The sequence below is a fragment of the Plutella xylostella genome, chromosome 22 (assembly GCF_932276165.1).
Source record: "Plutella xylostella chromosome 22, ilPluXylo3.1, whole genome shotgun sequence".
NCBI classification, from domain to species: domain Eukaryota; kingdom Metazoa; phylum Arthropoda; class Insecta; order Lepidoptera; family Plutellidae; genus Plutella; species Plutella xylostella.
This window is the reverse complement of record NC_064002.1, coordinates 38,792-53,159: the sequence shown is the minus strand read 5'-3', so window position 1 is coordinate 53,159 and position 14,368 is coordinate 38,792. Positions and strand designations below refer to the sequence as shown.

The following is a 14,368-nucleotide window of genomic DNA, read 5'->3' as shown; positions in this document are numbered from 1 at the left end:
CGTGGCAGGGGTTCCGCTCATCTCGCATAATCTTTATTGACCAAAACTCATTTCGCATAACTCGTATGGTCTAAACTTTTTTGGCCGAACCATCACTTTGCCAAGACTTATGTGGCATAAGGCTCGTTTCGTCTAAAACTCTTTAGACACAATCTTTAAATACCTAAGTTTCGTTTGCTCAAATTTATGTTCGTCTATACCTATGTATTATCTTGTTTCTCGAAATGTTATCTTAATAAATAATATATTAAGTACGTAGTAAATGTACAAATTGTGGTATTTTTCTCCTACATCCCGAAAATCACGATATTGTATGATCAAAAAATCGAAAGTTAACGACCAATATAATTATTACAAACCCCATGAGATCGAAACCTAAAAATAGGTGCGACGACGAGCAAAGCGAGGAGGAGCGTGTTAGGTGCACATGTTCATCAAAACCGAAGCGGAGCGCAGCGAAGCGGAGCGGAACGTTTTCCAAACAGCGGAAACAATACAAGGCACCAGTTTGCGCTATGTAGGGAGACGCTCCGTCAAAGTTAAAGCCAAACGAATATTATTACTTTGTATAAACCTAATAAACCTATGCCATAGCATTATTAGGCTATTCAAGATTTGGCCATACCATTATTAGGCTAAACAATGTTATGCGAAATAACTTTTTACTAAACGAGATTTATGCCATACGATTTTCGGCGTAACGAGACTTTGACCAAACGTTACTATGCAATACGAGATTAGGCAAATAAATCTTATGCCAAAAAAGGTAGAACCACGTGGCAGACTATACTGTATACCTACATGTACTCACCTGGCATGAATCTAGGTGATTGGGAAATAAATTATGTATCTAGGTAAGTAACTATACCTATCACTGCATATTTAATAATTAATCTGATTTTGTACCTACCTATATTTTAGTAGAATTGTCGGATATGTATTATTGATCATTCTTATTTGTTATTGATTGTGATGTTTAATTTATCAAGTTGATTTTCTTAATTAGTAAAATTGTTAACAATTATTCATTTGTGTCATAATTTACTCATCTATTCGATGTACCTAGTACGTATAGGTACATTCAGCAAAAAGATAAGTATCCACCCCCATCGCTAACAAACATAGATAGGTACGTAACAAGTGCATTTAGATATTATTATTTAATAGTTCTGAATGAAGCTAGTGAATATGGGCGGTGTCACCTGCAGATCGAATCATGGTGTGGAGGGGTGCGATGAGGGAGCACAATGCCGCACTTGTGCCGGCCCGCCCGCCGCCCTCCCGCCTCTATATAGCACCGCGGGCCCGGCCGGCCCTCAGTCCTCCGAGCACCCCCATCCCTCCAGATACACACGAGCATCCGTGTGGTCAGTGACCAACTTGTATCTTCTAAGTTTTCCAAATTGACCCAATTAACTAAACGATAAAGTATATTTATAAATCTAAAGTGTGACCCATGTTTCACGGTAACAAAGCCTTCTCCAGCTCGTCGTGTTTGTCACCGACCCGCTAAGAAGACCGTTTGTAGTACATGAACAATAACCGGTGGTAGTGGTGATGCAGTAGCATGTCGCTGGTGGTGTGCGCGGGCGCGGTGCGGGCCGGCGCCTCCTCGCGGCCGCTGTCGTCGCGGGACCTGCGCCGCCTCGTCTGTCACCACGCTGCAGTCCCGCAGGTTAGACCATACTATTCATTGCTATCTTAGGTATTTTATTTACCTATTTTTAAATCTATTTCAGCCTGGTACTCAGCAGCCTAGCAAGCTTCTGATAAGCCTCATATGTAAACTTTTACATAATGTATCTATTTTACATCACCAACATCACAGGTGATGAAATTTTTTTGTCATTATTTTGACTGGTGCTGATTTATGGAATGAGCTCCCTTGGTCCATTATCAATAAAGAATCGTCTCGTGCTCGAGCCCAAAGTTTTAAAACGTGCATGTATAACTTACTCTAAACATAACTTCATGGATACGTTCCTACATACCTAATGAATTTTAAATACCTAGGTTTCGTGTTATCATTTTGCTAACCCTGTTATTGTGTGAACTCAGGTGGTGTACGTGGAGGTGGACGCGCAGGGCTGGCTGCCGGCGGCGGCGGCGACCGCGCGCCTCGCGCCGCACCGGCCCGGGGGCAACCTGTCGCTGGAGCGCGCGGGGGCGGGGGCGGGGGCGGCGTGGCGCGTGGTGTGCGCGGGCGCGGCGCCGCTGGTCGAGCTGCGGCTGTGGTTCGCGGAGGACGTGCTGGCCGACGTGCAGTTCCCCTTCCTCACGCCTTTTAATATTAGAGGTAGGTGACCGACCATGCTCATATTGCTCATGTACCTTGTCTATTTTTAGGGACACGCGTATCGAGTGACCATCCATCCATAGCAACCAAAGTTACCTACTTAGAATGACCCCCTGAGTCACCCCGGCTGAAGATTTTGAGAGCTAGAATTCATAATATTCGGTCGAATGGTGTAGTGGTTAGTGACCCTGACTGCTGCTATGCCGAAGGTCCCGGGTTCGATTCCCGGCTGGGGCAGATGTTTGTTAAAAGACAGATATTTGCACTAGGGTCTTGATATAATAATAATATAATATAATAATATGTATCTATGTATTTGTGAAGATATAATATCAGCTTTCCGATACCCATACATACCGACCCGATAGTAGGCTCTGCCTACTTTGGGGTCGGATGGCCGTGTCCTCAAATATTTATCTCTATATTTTATTTATAATAACTTGTGTTAAAGTGTTTAAAGAAACTTTAGATATATTAAGAATAAGTTCCACGATACAGATTCGCCTATACCTACTATAGTTTTAATAATAAATGATGATGGGGACAAATATATGGAAGCTGGGACCATCACCAATAGAAATGAGTGATACATCGTTGAAAAGGTATTTTTTTTGCAGAATATGAATAACGGAAGCGCTATTCCTGATTTACTGTCCAATTAGAATAATCGTACCTTGAAAGTTTTTATATTTTATTTCTGTAATTTTAATGTTTTTGTTATTTTTTCAGTCATTTTTATTTTTTATAACAAAATGATCATCATTCATTATAAAATTATATTTGTTTATTATCTCAGTAAATAAAACCAATTAAAAGTAATTTCTCCCATTTTAATAATACGTGTTTACGTGTATTACGCCCTAACTGTCATCAGGAGAGAGTGCAATGCCATAGAAAAATACTTCCTTCCGACGAATATATTTCAAAATGGACAACTTATACGGATTTTTCGTCATAATATTTTTTTGCTCACTTGAAAAGAGCTATCCAACGATGTATGACTCATCTTTATTGGACATAGGTCCCAAAACGCCCATTGTCATTTATAATAATTAGTGTAGAATTTGCAGCCACATCACAAATTGTACTTAGGGCCACTTGCAGAAACATAATAAATCTAGATTTAGTGTCAAATTTCGATTTAAGAAACGTCAGTCCATATAAAATTTGACACTAAATCGAGATTTAACACTAAATCTGGATTTAATATGTTGGTGAAAGTGGCCCTTAAACAATTTGTAAATAAACGTTTTTTACTTTACACTACAACTTTTTAAGGTCGATGTCAACACTATAGCTCGACAACTTCGTGCGCGACCCTCCTTGCGGGGTGAAAGACGTGGGAGGGACGAGGTAACCAAGGTGACAGCGGGTAGCGGGTGGTGTAGCGGGGAAGGGCAACGCGTGCACTGCACGTCATTATTACGGCAGTCTCGGCCGCGCAGCCGAGGCGGCAACATGTGTTGTAGAATCTGTCATAATTTGAGTGCGACCCACATGAGACCACTGATCCTGAGACCATTAGTCTCAAGATGAGTGTTGAGGTCAGAACCTCCATAATCCTTGAAATATAAATATCCTTTTCATTTTTACAAGTATAATATTATTATCTATGATTCGCCAATAAAATAACGTCAAAAACCACAAATCGTATAGTTTCGCAAATAGATTAAATCGCATTGTAAAACTATATAATCTTCGGGGATTTTCTGTATAACCGTGTGTCGAATCAGCCCTGAGTCTAATGTGTAAGCCTATTACACGACAGACTAAATGAATAAGATGATGAAGATGACGATGACGACGACAACGTGACATGGATAACATTTAATACTTTAACATAAATAAATACAAATACTCTGCCTCTGTCTGTCCTCAACTGCCAACAATACTTTAAATGAATAAATAATGAAACTAGTTTTAAGAACCTTTTTATTAATCAACATAATTTACTCTTACATTACGTCACAAATAGTGACAAGTTATCGCGAGATTTATCCTGGCACACTTTTCTTCGTGTGTACTCTGTGTTCTAAAATGTCGTGCTACCTCGCCCCCGCCACTTCTTTCACCCCGCAAGGAGGGTCGCGCACGAAGTTGTCAAGCTATAGACTTCCTTTTTTAAGCTGAACCGTTTTTGATTTATAATCATTTAATTGTTAAATACGTTTATAAACTATAAATTCAACTTTGATTGATATCACTGGATATCCAGATGTCATATTTTGCAACACATTGTTTACTTACCGTTTCATTGATCAGGTAAAAACAGTTACGTGTGTCACGAGTGCGGCGAGAAGTTCGAGGAGCCCAACCCGCTGAAGGTGCACCTGTTCCTGTCCTGCAAGCCGTACAGCGCCGAGCTGTTCTGGGACACGTTCCTGGCGCGCGCCGAGCGGCCCCCCGCGCCCCCCGCGCCGCCGCCGGGGCTGGGCGCGCGCGCCGAGGCGCTGGCGGCGTGGTGGGCGCGCGCGGCGCCCGGCGCCCCCGGCCGCCACCGCTGCCTCTACTGCGGCCGCGCCTACTCGCGCGCCTACGGGCTCAAGATCCACGTGCGCACGCACACGGGCTACAAGCCGCTCAAGTGTCCGCACTGCGCGCGCCGCTTCGGGGACCCCTCCAACCTCAACAAGCACGTGCGCCTGCACGCGTCGCGGGGGCCCGGGGGCGGCGCGGGGGGCGGGGGGGCGCACGCCTGCACTCACTGCGGGCGGGGGCACGCGCGGCGCCGCGACCTGCAGCGCCACGTCCGCGCCGCGCACGCCGGCTGCACCGACGCCACGGAACTGTGAGGACTCATACGGAAGAGCAGCACTTCGGGCCATCTTCTTCTTGTCGTGTCGCAGCACTTCGGGCCAAAAGAGGTGACAGAGTTCATCCTAAACAACTGTTGTTCTACGACTTTTGGAAATTCGCGAAATATTTGCTCCCCCTCCCTTAGTACCTATATTATATACCCTTTTGTAACATCCTTTATGCTCCCCCGTATGATGAAACTGTTCACAGATTTCTGTACAGAACTAACGTGATATTAGCACTAGTCAAATTTAATGTAATGTACAAAAATTTATAAGTTATAGGTAATTAAGTTTAAGTTTTAAATAAGTTTATATTTATAAGTTTTAATTATTATTAAATTAAAAAAATATATTAATAAAACAATATCAACAAGCTTTCCTTTCCCCTGGCGTTCGTGGACTTTAGGGTGTTTTAAGTATCGTAGATTTCATCACGCACGCGAAATTGCCCACACGGGAAGTGTGATACTCATATTGCGAGTAATTTGAGCGCTTGTATAAATAAGCGCAAGAAACCGTCAGCCGCTCTGTCCAGGATTTAAAATGGCCTGCAATGCCGCGTGCGTAATTTAATCCGCACCATATTTAAAACACCCTCCAAAATAAAAGAGAGCATAGATTTAAAGTCTTATATTAATAATCCCACTACGAGTGGGAGATCTTGGCGGCGATCCTCTTGTCGCGCTCCTCGGCGATGGTGAGGCGCACGCCGCGGCCGCGCGGCAGCGAGATGTACGCCTTCGTGCCCTTGCCGATGATGAACACGTTGTTCAACCTGCCGGAACACACACACGTTACAAACACCTAGCAGTAAAACCATATCGTCGCTTTACTATTATTTTACTTTAAAGAAGGCACCAGAAGTTATACGGCAGGTTGAAGTAAGTATTAAATTTCGAATCGATAGGGGACAAGTGCAAGGTATTTAGATCCACTCATAATCTATACTGCATCCATTCTTACTTGGCACAAAAGGTTAACAATCTTTCTTAGTGTGTCTTTTTATTTGAATTTATTTAAAATAGGTTTTAAATTAATACATAACAACCAATTAAGTAAGTTAGGTTAAGTTTTGTAATAATTTTATACCTATATTCTGTCCGATCAGGAAACTGCTATAATTAGTTATTAAGGTGGGCGTTAATGGCTGCGCCACAGTGTTTCACTATTGCAGTTGTTAACGTTTTAAATTGTCTATTGACCTACTGTTCTTGATCAAAATAAAGATTTTTATTATTATTATTATAATTAAATACTCGAAAATGATTAATTTCGTAATTGAACAATTTATTTTAGCTGTATTTTACTTGTTTAATAATATTTTAATTACCAAGACACAGATTTTTTACCTTTTGTGCCAAGTAAGGACAGATGGAGCGGTGGTAGCTCAGTCGGGTAAGCGCCCGCTTCTCACGCAAGAGATTCGGGTTCGAATCCCGGCGCTGACATCCTTTTAACTTAAGTACAATGTATTCCATCGCTCTTACGATGAAGGAAAACATCGTGAGGAAACCTGCATATCTAGATTTAGCACATCTTGATTTATGTGAACCCACAAACCCGCAGTGGACCAGCGTGGTGGGAATGTTCCAAGCATAGGAAGGCAGTTTAGACCTTGGGGATATGCACAAAGGTTCCACTCGAGAAAGCCAGGTCCTTACACCCCCACAGAGAATAGAATAGAATAGGATGACAGATTATATTAAAGAGCTGATGATCTTAAAAGGGCTGATCAGGCCATGTTTACATTACCATAAACTTTCAATATCATTGGAGAACACGGTACCAAATTTCGAATCGATAGGACGAATAGAAGGTGATCAGATCCCTCCCCTAGACCCCTAGAGTGGTGGTGGTAGTGGAGGCGTGTCTCACCTGGTGGCGAAGGTGTGTCCGGTGGTGTCCTTGATGTGGACGATGTCGAAGCTCCCGGGGTGCCTCTCGCGGGACACGATGGTGCCCACTCGCCCCAAGTTACGCCCTCCCGTAATCATGCACAGGTTACCTGCAATGCACAAAACGATATACTTATAGATACAATGCTATTATATACTATAATATGTCATTGTTACAAATCATAAGAACAAGCTTACGAAAAATGAGCCAAGTTTTGTGACCTCTCGATTTCAAGGAAACTATGTAAGTAAGTAATCGTGACAGCAGTGAAGACTAGTCGCGCACTACATTGTAAACCATTGAGGTAAAATTCGTCATATAGGATTCGAACCCACCTTATCCGTTATTTAGGCCACAACGCCTGTTTTTTGTGCAACATCAAATCTTTAAACTCAGAAGACCTAGAAAACTGAATTAACTGTGAAATAGAAGGAAATTTAAGAGACCTTTCTCACTAGACCCTTTAATCTACTAATCCTATGTATACAGCTGGCGTAACTCTGTCCACAAAGGCTTAGAAAATTTTGAAAAGTCTCGACTACAAGCCCTTGACGTGAAACGCCACTCTCGGAAGACACGCCCTAAGCCCTCCTACAACTATACATACAACAGGATGGAACAGCTCTACTGTGCTCAGTTTGACAGGGTGTTCAAGACGAAGTTCGGACTTGCCAGCCACATAAGAGCACATAACAGAGTGTAGCAAGAGTCGCTGTTGTCGGATACGACGAAGAGGACATCACATCATACAGCTATAACTCAACCAACGTAAGTACTACATTATAAGTGCTGAAAATTTTGAATTATACTATGTAAAGGGGATCTCAAATAAGCCAAAATGCAATTACACACCAGACACAACATGTATTGCAATTTCAATAAACTTATGCCTAGTTTCACCATAGTCTGTTACATTGTAGGAGTCGTTCATTAATCACGTCAAAAGGGGGTGGAGGGGTTACGAAAAACATCACGAAACATCACGAGGGGGGAGGGGGTTGTCTCGTTAGACATCACGTCACGTGTATTAATTTTGATATTTATTGTCAAAAAGCGCTATTTCAGAACCGAAATTTTGAACGGCACGAAAATTTGGTCCTAAACCTCGCCAAATATCACCAGGGGGAGGGGGAAAAATTCGAAAAAAGACCTCACGTGATTTTAATTTTAAAAATTAGAATATGCTAAATGTGTGAAGGTTCCTTTTTTGTTTATTTCTGTATTTAATTCGGCATCTTTCACTCGAAATGATACGTGTGAACACAAAATGAAACAACAGTGCTGAATGAATTCATTAATAAACCGATCCAGCGACATGGGCGTACCCAGGATTTCAGCTAGGGAGGGGCACCTGCTCCTACCTGGGTACGCCAGCGAGCGATGTTGGATTTGGCATTCGCATCTTTTATTCCCACTCCGAATGAACGAAAAGTGGACGGTCTGCACACAGACAGAATGAACGTTAATTCACATTCGGGCATTTTGCTGCGAGCCCTGTACAGACATAATTATCACCCGACGACATTTTATTGATAATAATAAATGAACGTTCACTTCTTTGTCATTCCCACCAAGTCGTGTGAACATGGAGAGAAAATAAAATGAACTGTTCACTCGAATGAACCATCCTGATCCCGCCTTAAATGCTGCCGCTGGCTGTCAAATGTTTGGTAAATATTATAATTTATTATAATGTGGCAAGTTACTTGGCGACCCTCCTTGCGGGGTGAAAGAAGTGGCGGGGGCGAGGTAGCACGACATGCTACACACGTAGAAAAGTGTGCCCGGATTAATCTCGCGATAGCTTGTAACTATTTCTGACGTAAGTAAAATTTTATTCTATGAGTGTTCCCGTAAATGTGATATTTAGCTTAAAATTTATAGTTTGGCAGCATTAAAATTTGGATGTTTACCTTCAGAATATCTACCAATTTGAATTTATTTATGTAAAAGTGTTTTATTTTATAAATCAATTTCCATGTCACTTTCATGTTCACTCTCTGTTTGAACTTGTTCATCGTCGTCGTCATCCTCATCTTCATCATCGTTTTCATTAACTTCAATTATAAATCTAAGACTAAAACCAAAAAACATTATACCTACTTTGAAGTATAATGTACTAGAGTACGCCAGTCATATTAGTTCAGTGTACACCTATAATATTTTATGTTTAATTTACATTAAATTATAAATAAACAATAACATACCTGTCCAATACATCGTCAAATACTCTATCAGATTTATAATATTCGTCTTAATTTTTTATGACATGGTCGTCACAATTTCTCCACTTTTCAGGCGAATAATTAGAGAAAAGCAACTCAAAGTCTTTTATCTGTTTATCTAAGTTAGAGTCAATCGACGTTCTTGCGAGCTCGCCTTTCACGTACCGCCACACAAGTTCAATAGGATTAAATTCCGGGTGGTATGGGGGTAGGCGAAGCACGATATGACCATTTTCTTTCAAAATTTCATCAATTTTGTAATTTTTCTCTGTGTTTTGCTCATTAATTACTTTCATTAAATCACATAAATTTCGGTTGCTTTCCTAGTTACAAGAACTGACAACTGACGCACTGTCAGTGTATGTGTGTATGGACTCTTCGTCTTTGTTGTTTACTTTTTCGTATCTGACTGCGCAGTACCAACCTTTAGCCGCGTAGCATGACTGATCCGGTACGCTGTTCTACAAGAAGCCCCTATATTGAGACATTATACGATTTGTTGTTTTTAACGTTACTTTGTTGACGAATTATAGATACCTAATAATAATATAACGATAATATTAAAAAGGCCTCAACACTCATCCTAAGACTAATGGTCTCTGGATCAATGATCTCATGTGGGTCGCACTCAAATTATGACAGACTATTTAAGACATGTGGCCGCCTCGGCTGCGCGGCCGAGACTGCCGTAACAATGACATGCAGTGCACGCGTTGCCCTCCACCGCTACCCTCCCGCTACCCGCTGTCGTCTTGGGTACCTCGTCCCCTCCGCGTCTTTCACCCCGCAAGGAGGGTCGCCAAGCAACTTGCCAATCTATAGACCCAATCAACAAGGTTTAATTTGTTTGGCAGTAACCCAGAAGATGCCTAAAGTGATTCACATTCAAGTTACCTGAGTCGAACTTGATGATGTCCATGATCTTGCAGGTGGCGATGTCGAGCTGGATGGAGTCGTTGACCTTGATGAGCGGGTCGGGGTAGCGCAGCGTGCGGCCGTCGTGCGTCACGATGTACGGCACGTTCTTGGGGCCCGTCGCCACGCGCTTCACCTTGCACAGCTTGTACTGTAACGAGGACTCACGTTAGCTACGTACTTTATTATAACTTATAGAATGCTCTTTTGAAAAAACTTAAAGATGTCGGTATAATAATCATTAATAATTACCTAGTGTGTCTTTACAAACATCAACTCTTCATTTTAGATTGTAAGCCTTATCTTAAGTGTATTTAGAGTATTTAGACCAATGTATGTATACAATGAGTGAAGCCGTGCGAATTTCAATGTGCGGTCAAACAAACTGATTTTTGTCACACTGTTATTATAAAAATATTGAACTCTGTTTAATTATAAAAAAGTTTCTTAAATCACAGTGATCTATTTAAAGACCACATCCAAATCCGTTGTGTAGTTTTTAAGATCTTAGCATACATACAGACAGACATGGGAAGCAACTTTGCTTTATTTATACTATGTAGTGATAGTTATATAAATCAAAATACATATTGGTTAATTTCATATAACTTTATGTAGTAGAGAAAAGCAATTTCCATGGAAACCTTCAGGAGCTGTTAACTTTCCTGCAACCATGCATATTGCATTTAAAGTAGAGTAACCAAAAATATAAAATATATTGTGAAACATGGAGAGTGACGTAAGGGCTGATGAACAAACTGCAAGTGTTCGTCAATAAGTCCCTCGGGTCGATCCTACGCGTTTTCTGGCCGAAGACAATACGTAACGAAGATCTATGGAAGCTGTGCCGACAATCTCCCATCGGCAAGGAAATTGCGAAACGAAAGTGGAGATGGATTGGGCACACTGTACGAAGGGGAGCTACAAATGCCGCAAATGTAGCTTTTGTCTGGAGGCCACCAAATGGCAAGCGCTCCCGTGGACGCCCTGTCCAAACATGGCCAGGCCCAGGCCAAAAGTACAGCCAAAGATAGGTGGAAGTGGCGGACGTTAGTGGAGACCCTCTGCACCTCTGGGGTACCATAGGAACACAACACCAACAACAACCAAAAATATAAACTCTTTTCTCTAAACCCTTTGTAAGTCCTATATGGGTGAAAGAATAAACAGTAATGTGTATGATATTACGATACCTTGGCCTCCTCGGGAGTGATGCGGTGGATGGTGAAGCGTCCCTTCACGTCGTAGATCAGACGGAACAGCTCATTGGTCTTTTCAATCGACACAACATCTGAAATTGTTAATGATGAAATGTTTTAAATAAATTATTTATTGGACATAACATAATAAAATTTGTGCAAGGGCAAACTTAATGCTTAACTCATTCACCTCCATCCTCCAGGTTACCTGATATTATTTTGACTGATATGAAAAATATTCTTTTAAATACCTATTAACACTAGATCTTAAATATGCTAGAAAAATTCATGATACATGCATATAATCGAAAATGAAAGCAGCTTAGGAGTGTTGCACAATGAGCCTGACCAGAAGGTGAATGTGTTGTTAATCTGTAGTCAAATTAAACCAAATAAATTGAACTAAATGCCAACTTCTACAATCTAAAATACTAATAGCAGTGGTAGCTGTATGCCCAGGGCAGAGTAGCGTGTTACCACAACACGGATGCAGGACATGATATGAATTCTTTGGAAATTAGGTTAATTTTATACCATAATTTTATAGTGAACAGGAAGATTGTGGGACCTGCACATATATGATGTTAAAATAATATTAAGATTCCAAAACTCCAGCTATAATATACAATATTATAATAATACTAATAAATGGTAATGGCAGACCACCTGCTAAATGGTCCAATGATATCTGCAGGGTTGCAGGGAATCAGTGGACCAGAGCAGCACAGGACCTGTATAATTGGCGTACATAAAAGGAGGCCCATACCACACCAGTGGGCAATAGAACCCACCTCCTGGGCCGGGCGCCCCTCACCTCAACACTATAGCGGAACACATTGATCTGTTTTCCTGTTCTCTGAGTGAATTCACAAGAACTGTGTTGTACACAGTATGTTACTTAAGTTAATCAAGTAAGTTAATGGGTTATGCTTTTCTATCGCATTAGGTTAAGCCTGTAATGATAGTCATAAGTTTAAAAAAAAAATAATGAATGCTGATCATGAATAAACCAAGAGAGCCAAAACAACCCAATGCTAGTTGATCTAGAATAACATTAACTCACATGACTGTGATGACTACAATTTTAAATATAGGTATCTAAACAATTAAATACCAACCCCCCAAGACGATCCAATAACCATGAATGAAATATGATCATTCTGATCACTTTCTGTGCCATACATGAAATACAAATTTATTTTCTCTGTATCTTTGATGCATAATTTATAGGAAGTGTATAGACGGGGAGGAACACTTTCATTCTTTGAAGCTACCATAGCCTAAGATTTCAGATTGTAAACAAACCTTATTTCAAGATTAAATCTCAAAATAGCCAACCACACACTTAAAATAGCTTAATATGAGAGCTGGAACAACTCACCCATGAATCCAGCCGGGTAGGTGGGGTCGGTGCGGACCTTGCCGTCCACCTTGATGAGGCGCTGCTTCACGATCTTCAGCACCTCGTTGCCGCTGAGCGCGTACTTGAGGCGGTTGCGCAGGAAGATGACGAGCGGCAGGCACTCGCGCAGCTTGTGCGGGCCCGTGCTGGGCCGCGGCGCGTACACGCCGCCGAGCTTGTCCAGCATCCATGCGCGCGGCGCGTTCAGGCGCTTCAAGTGCTTCTTGGGGCCGCGAGCCTGCACACAGAACACAACTCACTACGCTGTACACGTCCACAGAACCGGCGAATAACCTCATCCTCAATCTTCAGATTCATAAGCAATCTTCGGAGGTTATTAATGACGAGATCGTCCAATGTTTACGACTTACGAGTTGCCAATATAGCTACACCCTCAAATGAAATAGTCATTGACTTACTACAAAAATTTACTTGGGATTAATAAGAAAAACAACAGTGTTGAGGTTCGATCAAGAAACAATAAATTTGGTAGTCATCCAATTTCTATCCGGTGGAAATATTACAAACCAGGCATTGGAAACTTCACATAGATTGGTTTAAAATAAAGATAAGGCACATTTAATAACGATTTCAATACGATTTAATCGGATTTACACATAACTAACGAGAAAAACTCACCATGTTGAAAGAATACTTTTGACAAAAAGAAGGAACTGTCAATGTCAAAGTCTGAACTTTTTTGCATATAATCTGTGAGTGTAGATTTTTTTAATTTAATCTGTGGCTGTAAACTTAAAGGTGCCGACACACTAGCTGACGCGGCTTATGATACCAGCACACTCCATTGGCTATCAGTGTAGAAACGGAAATATTTTTTGAGCTAGCAGACCCTTTTTGGGTAAAATATCCGCAATAATTGAAAATGGTAACTAGAATTAGGCAAGAACGTCAAACTATAAATTTCGTTAGTAAAAAATGACATTTACGGAAACACTCATGAGCTGTTTTCCTTGACAGCTTCCATTTGAGTTTTTGCATAATCATAGTGTACAGAACTGTCAAGCCCCATCCACACGCTTGCTGTTTGTCACAAACACGGCAAACAACGACAAACACCCATCCACACGTCAGTGTTTGCTGTTTGCTGTTTGCTGTTTGCCATTGTTCGCCATTCGCCAAGCGTGTGGATGGGGTGTCAAATATTGTATAAACATATACATATACAAAATCCGTGTTCAGCATTCAGAATCGACTTCTAATTTGTGTTGGCCATTTTTCCATAATCTATGAGCCGTTTCCCTTAATTTAACAGCTGCCAGTTGAGTTTTTGGACAAGCCGATAGATGTCGTGACAACATAGTGTACAATACTGTCAAATATTGCACACAGAGAGCATAGAGGTTGAAGCATTAAACTCAGAATAAGAACTCACTGCTTTTACAGTGCGACACAAAAGAGAAGAAATTTATTGAGGGCGCTACCATCTTTTATATAGCAACACCAGCTAGTACGATGAATGAATGTTGATACTTTAACCCTTAATCAAGCAATGGTAGAATAAGTGCCACCTCAACATGGCAACATTTTTTTCCAAAAAAATATATGCTACTTGAACGCACCCGGTAGTTTTTTTTTTATTTGACACTTATGGAAATATTTTATTGTTAGGTTGGTAA

General features: G+C 41.2%; 2 protein-coding genes across 2 annotated transcripts; one reads left to right on the top strand and one right to left on the bottom strand.

The window, feature by feature from the left end:
* The first annotated feature begins 1,154 nt into the window (after window positions 1-1,154).
* Window positions 1,155-5,088, top strand: LOC119690452 (zinc finger protein 775). The gene is made up of 3 exons (XM_038105501.2): window positions 1,155-1,675; window positions 2,059-2,296; window positions 4,559-5,088. The coding sequence occupies exons 1-3, from the start codon at window positions 1,568-1,570 to the stop codon at window positions 5,086-5,088; spliced, it is 876 nt and encodes a 291-aa protein (XP_037961429.2). The 5' UTR covers window positions 1,155-1,567.
* Window positions 5,089-5,709: 621 nt separating this feature from the next.
* On the bottom strand, window positions 5,710-13,515 carry LOC105385058 (40S ribosomal protein S4). The gene is made up of 6 exons (XM_038122531.2): window positions 13,371-13,515; window positions 12,711-12,969; window positions 11,324-11,421; window positions 10,110-10,281; window positions 6,970-7,099; window positions 5,710-5,869 (listed from the first exon to the last, which is right to left on the bottom strand). Exons 1-6 carry the CDS (start codon window positions 13,371-13,373, stop codon window positions 5,740-5,742), a joined length of 792 nt encoding a protein of 263 aa, XP_037978459.1. The 5' UTR covers window positions 13,374-13,515; the 3' UTR covers window positions 5,710-5,739.
* Between the last annotated feature and the right edge of the window lie 853 nt (window positions 13,516-14,368).

Bases quoted from the DNA above. Each gene is read 5' to 3' on its own strand.
- LOC119690452 (XM_038105501.2), top strand. From the start codon at position 1,568: ATGTCGCTGGTGGTGTGCGCGGGCGCGGTGCGGGCCGGCGCCTCCTCG. The intron at 1,676-2,058 runs GTTAGACCATAC...GTGTGAACTCAG, and splicing joins ACCACGCTGCAGTCCCGCAG to GTGGTGTACGTGGAGGTGGA. The intron at 2,297-4,558 runs GTAGGTGACCGA...TTCATTGATCAG, and splicing joins CACGCCTTTTAATATTAGAG to GTAAAAACAGTTACGTGTGT.
- LOC105385058 (XM_038122531.2), bottom strand. The intron at 7,100-10,109 runs GTAACTTGAATG...TGTGCATTGCAG, and splicing joins CATCATCAAGTTCGACTCAG to GTAACCTGTGCATGATTACG. The intron at 5,870-6,969 runs GTGAGACACGCC...GTGTTCCGGCAG, and splicing joins GGACACACCTTCGCCACCAG to GTTGAACAACGTGTTCATCA.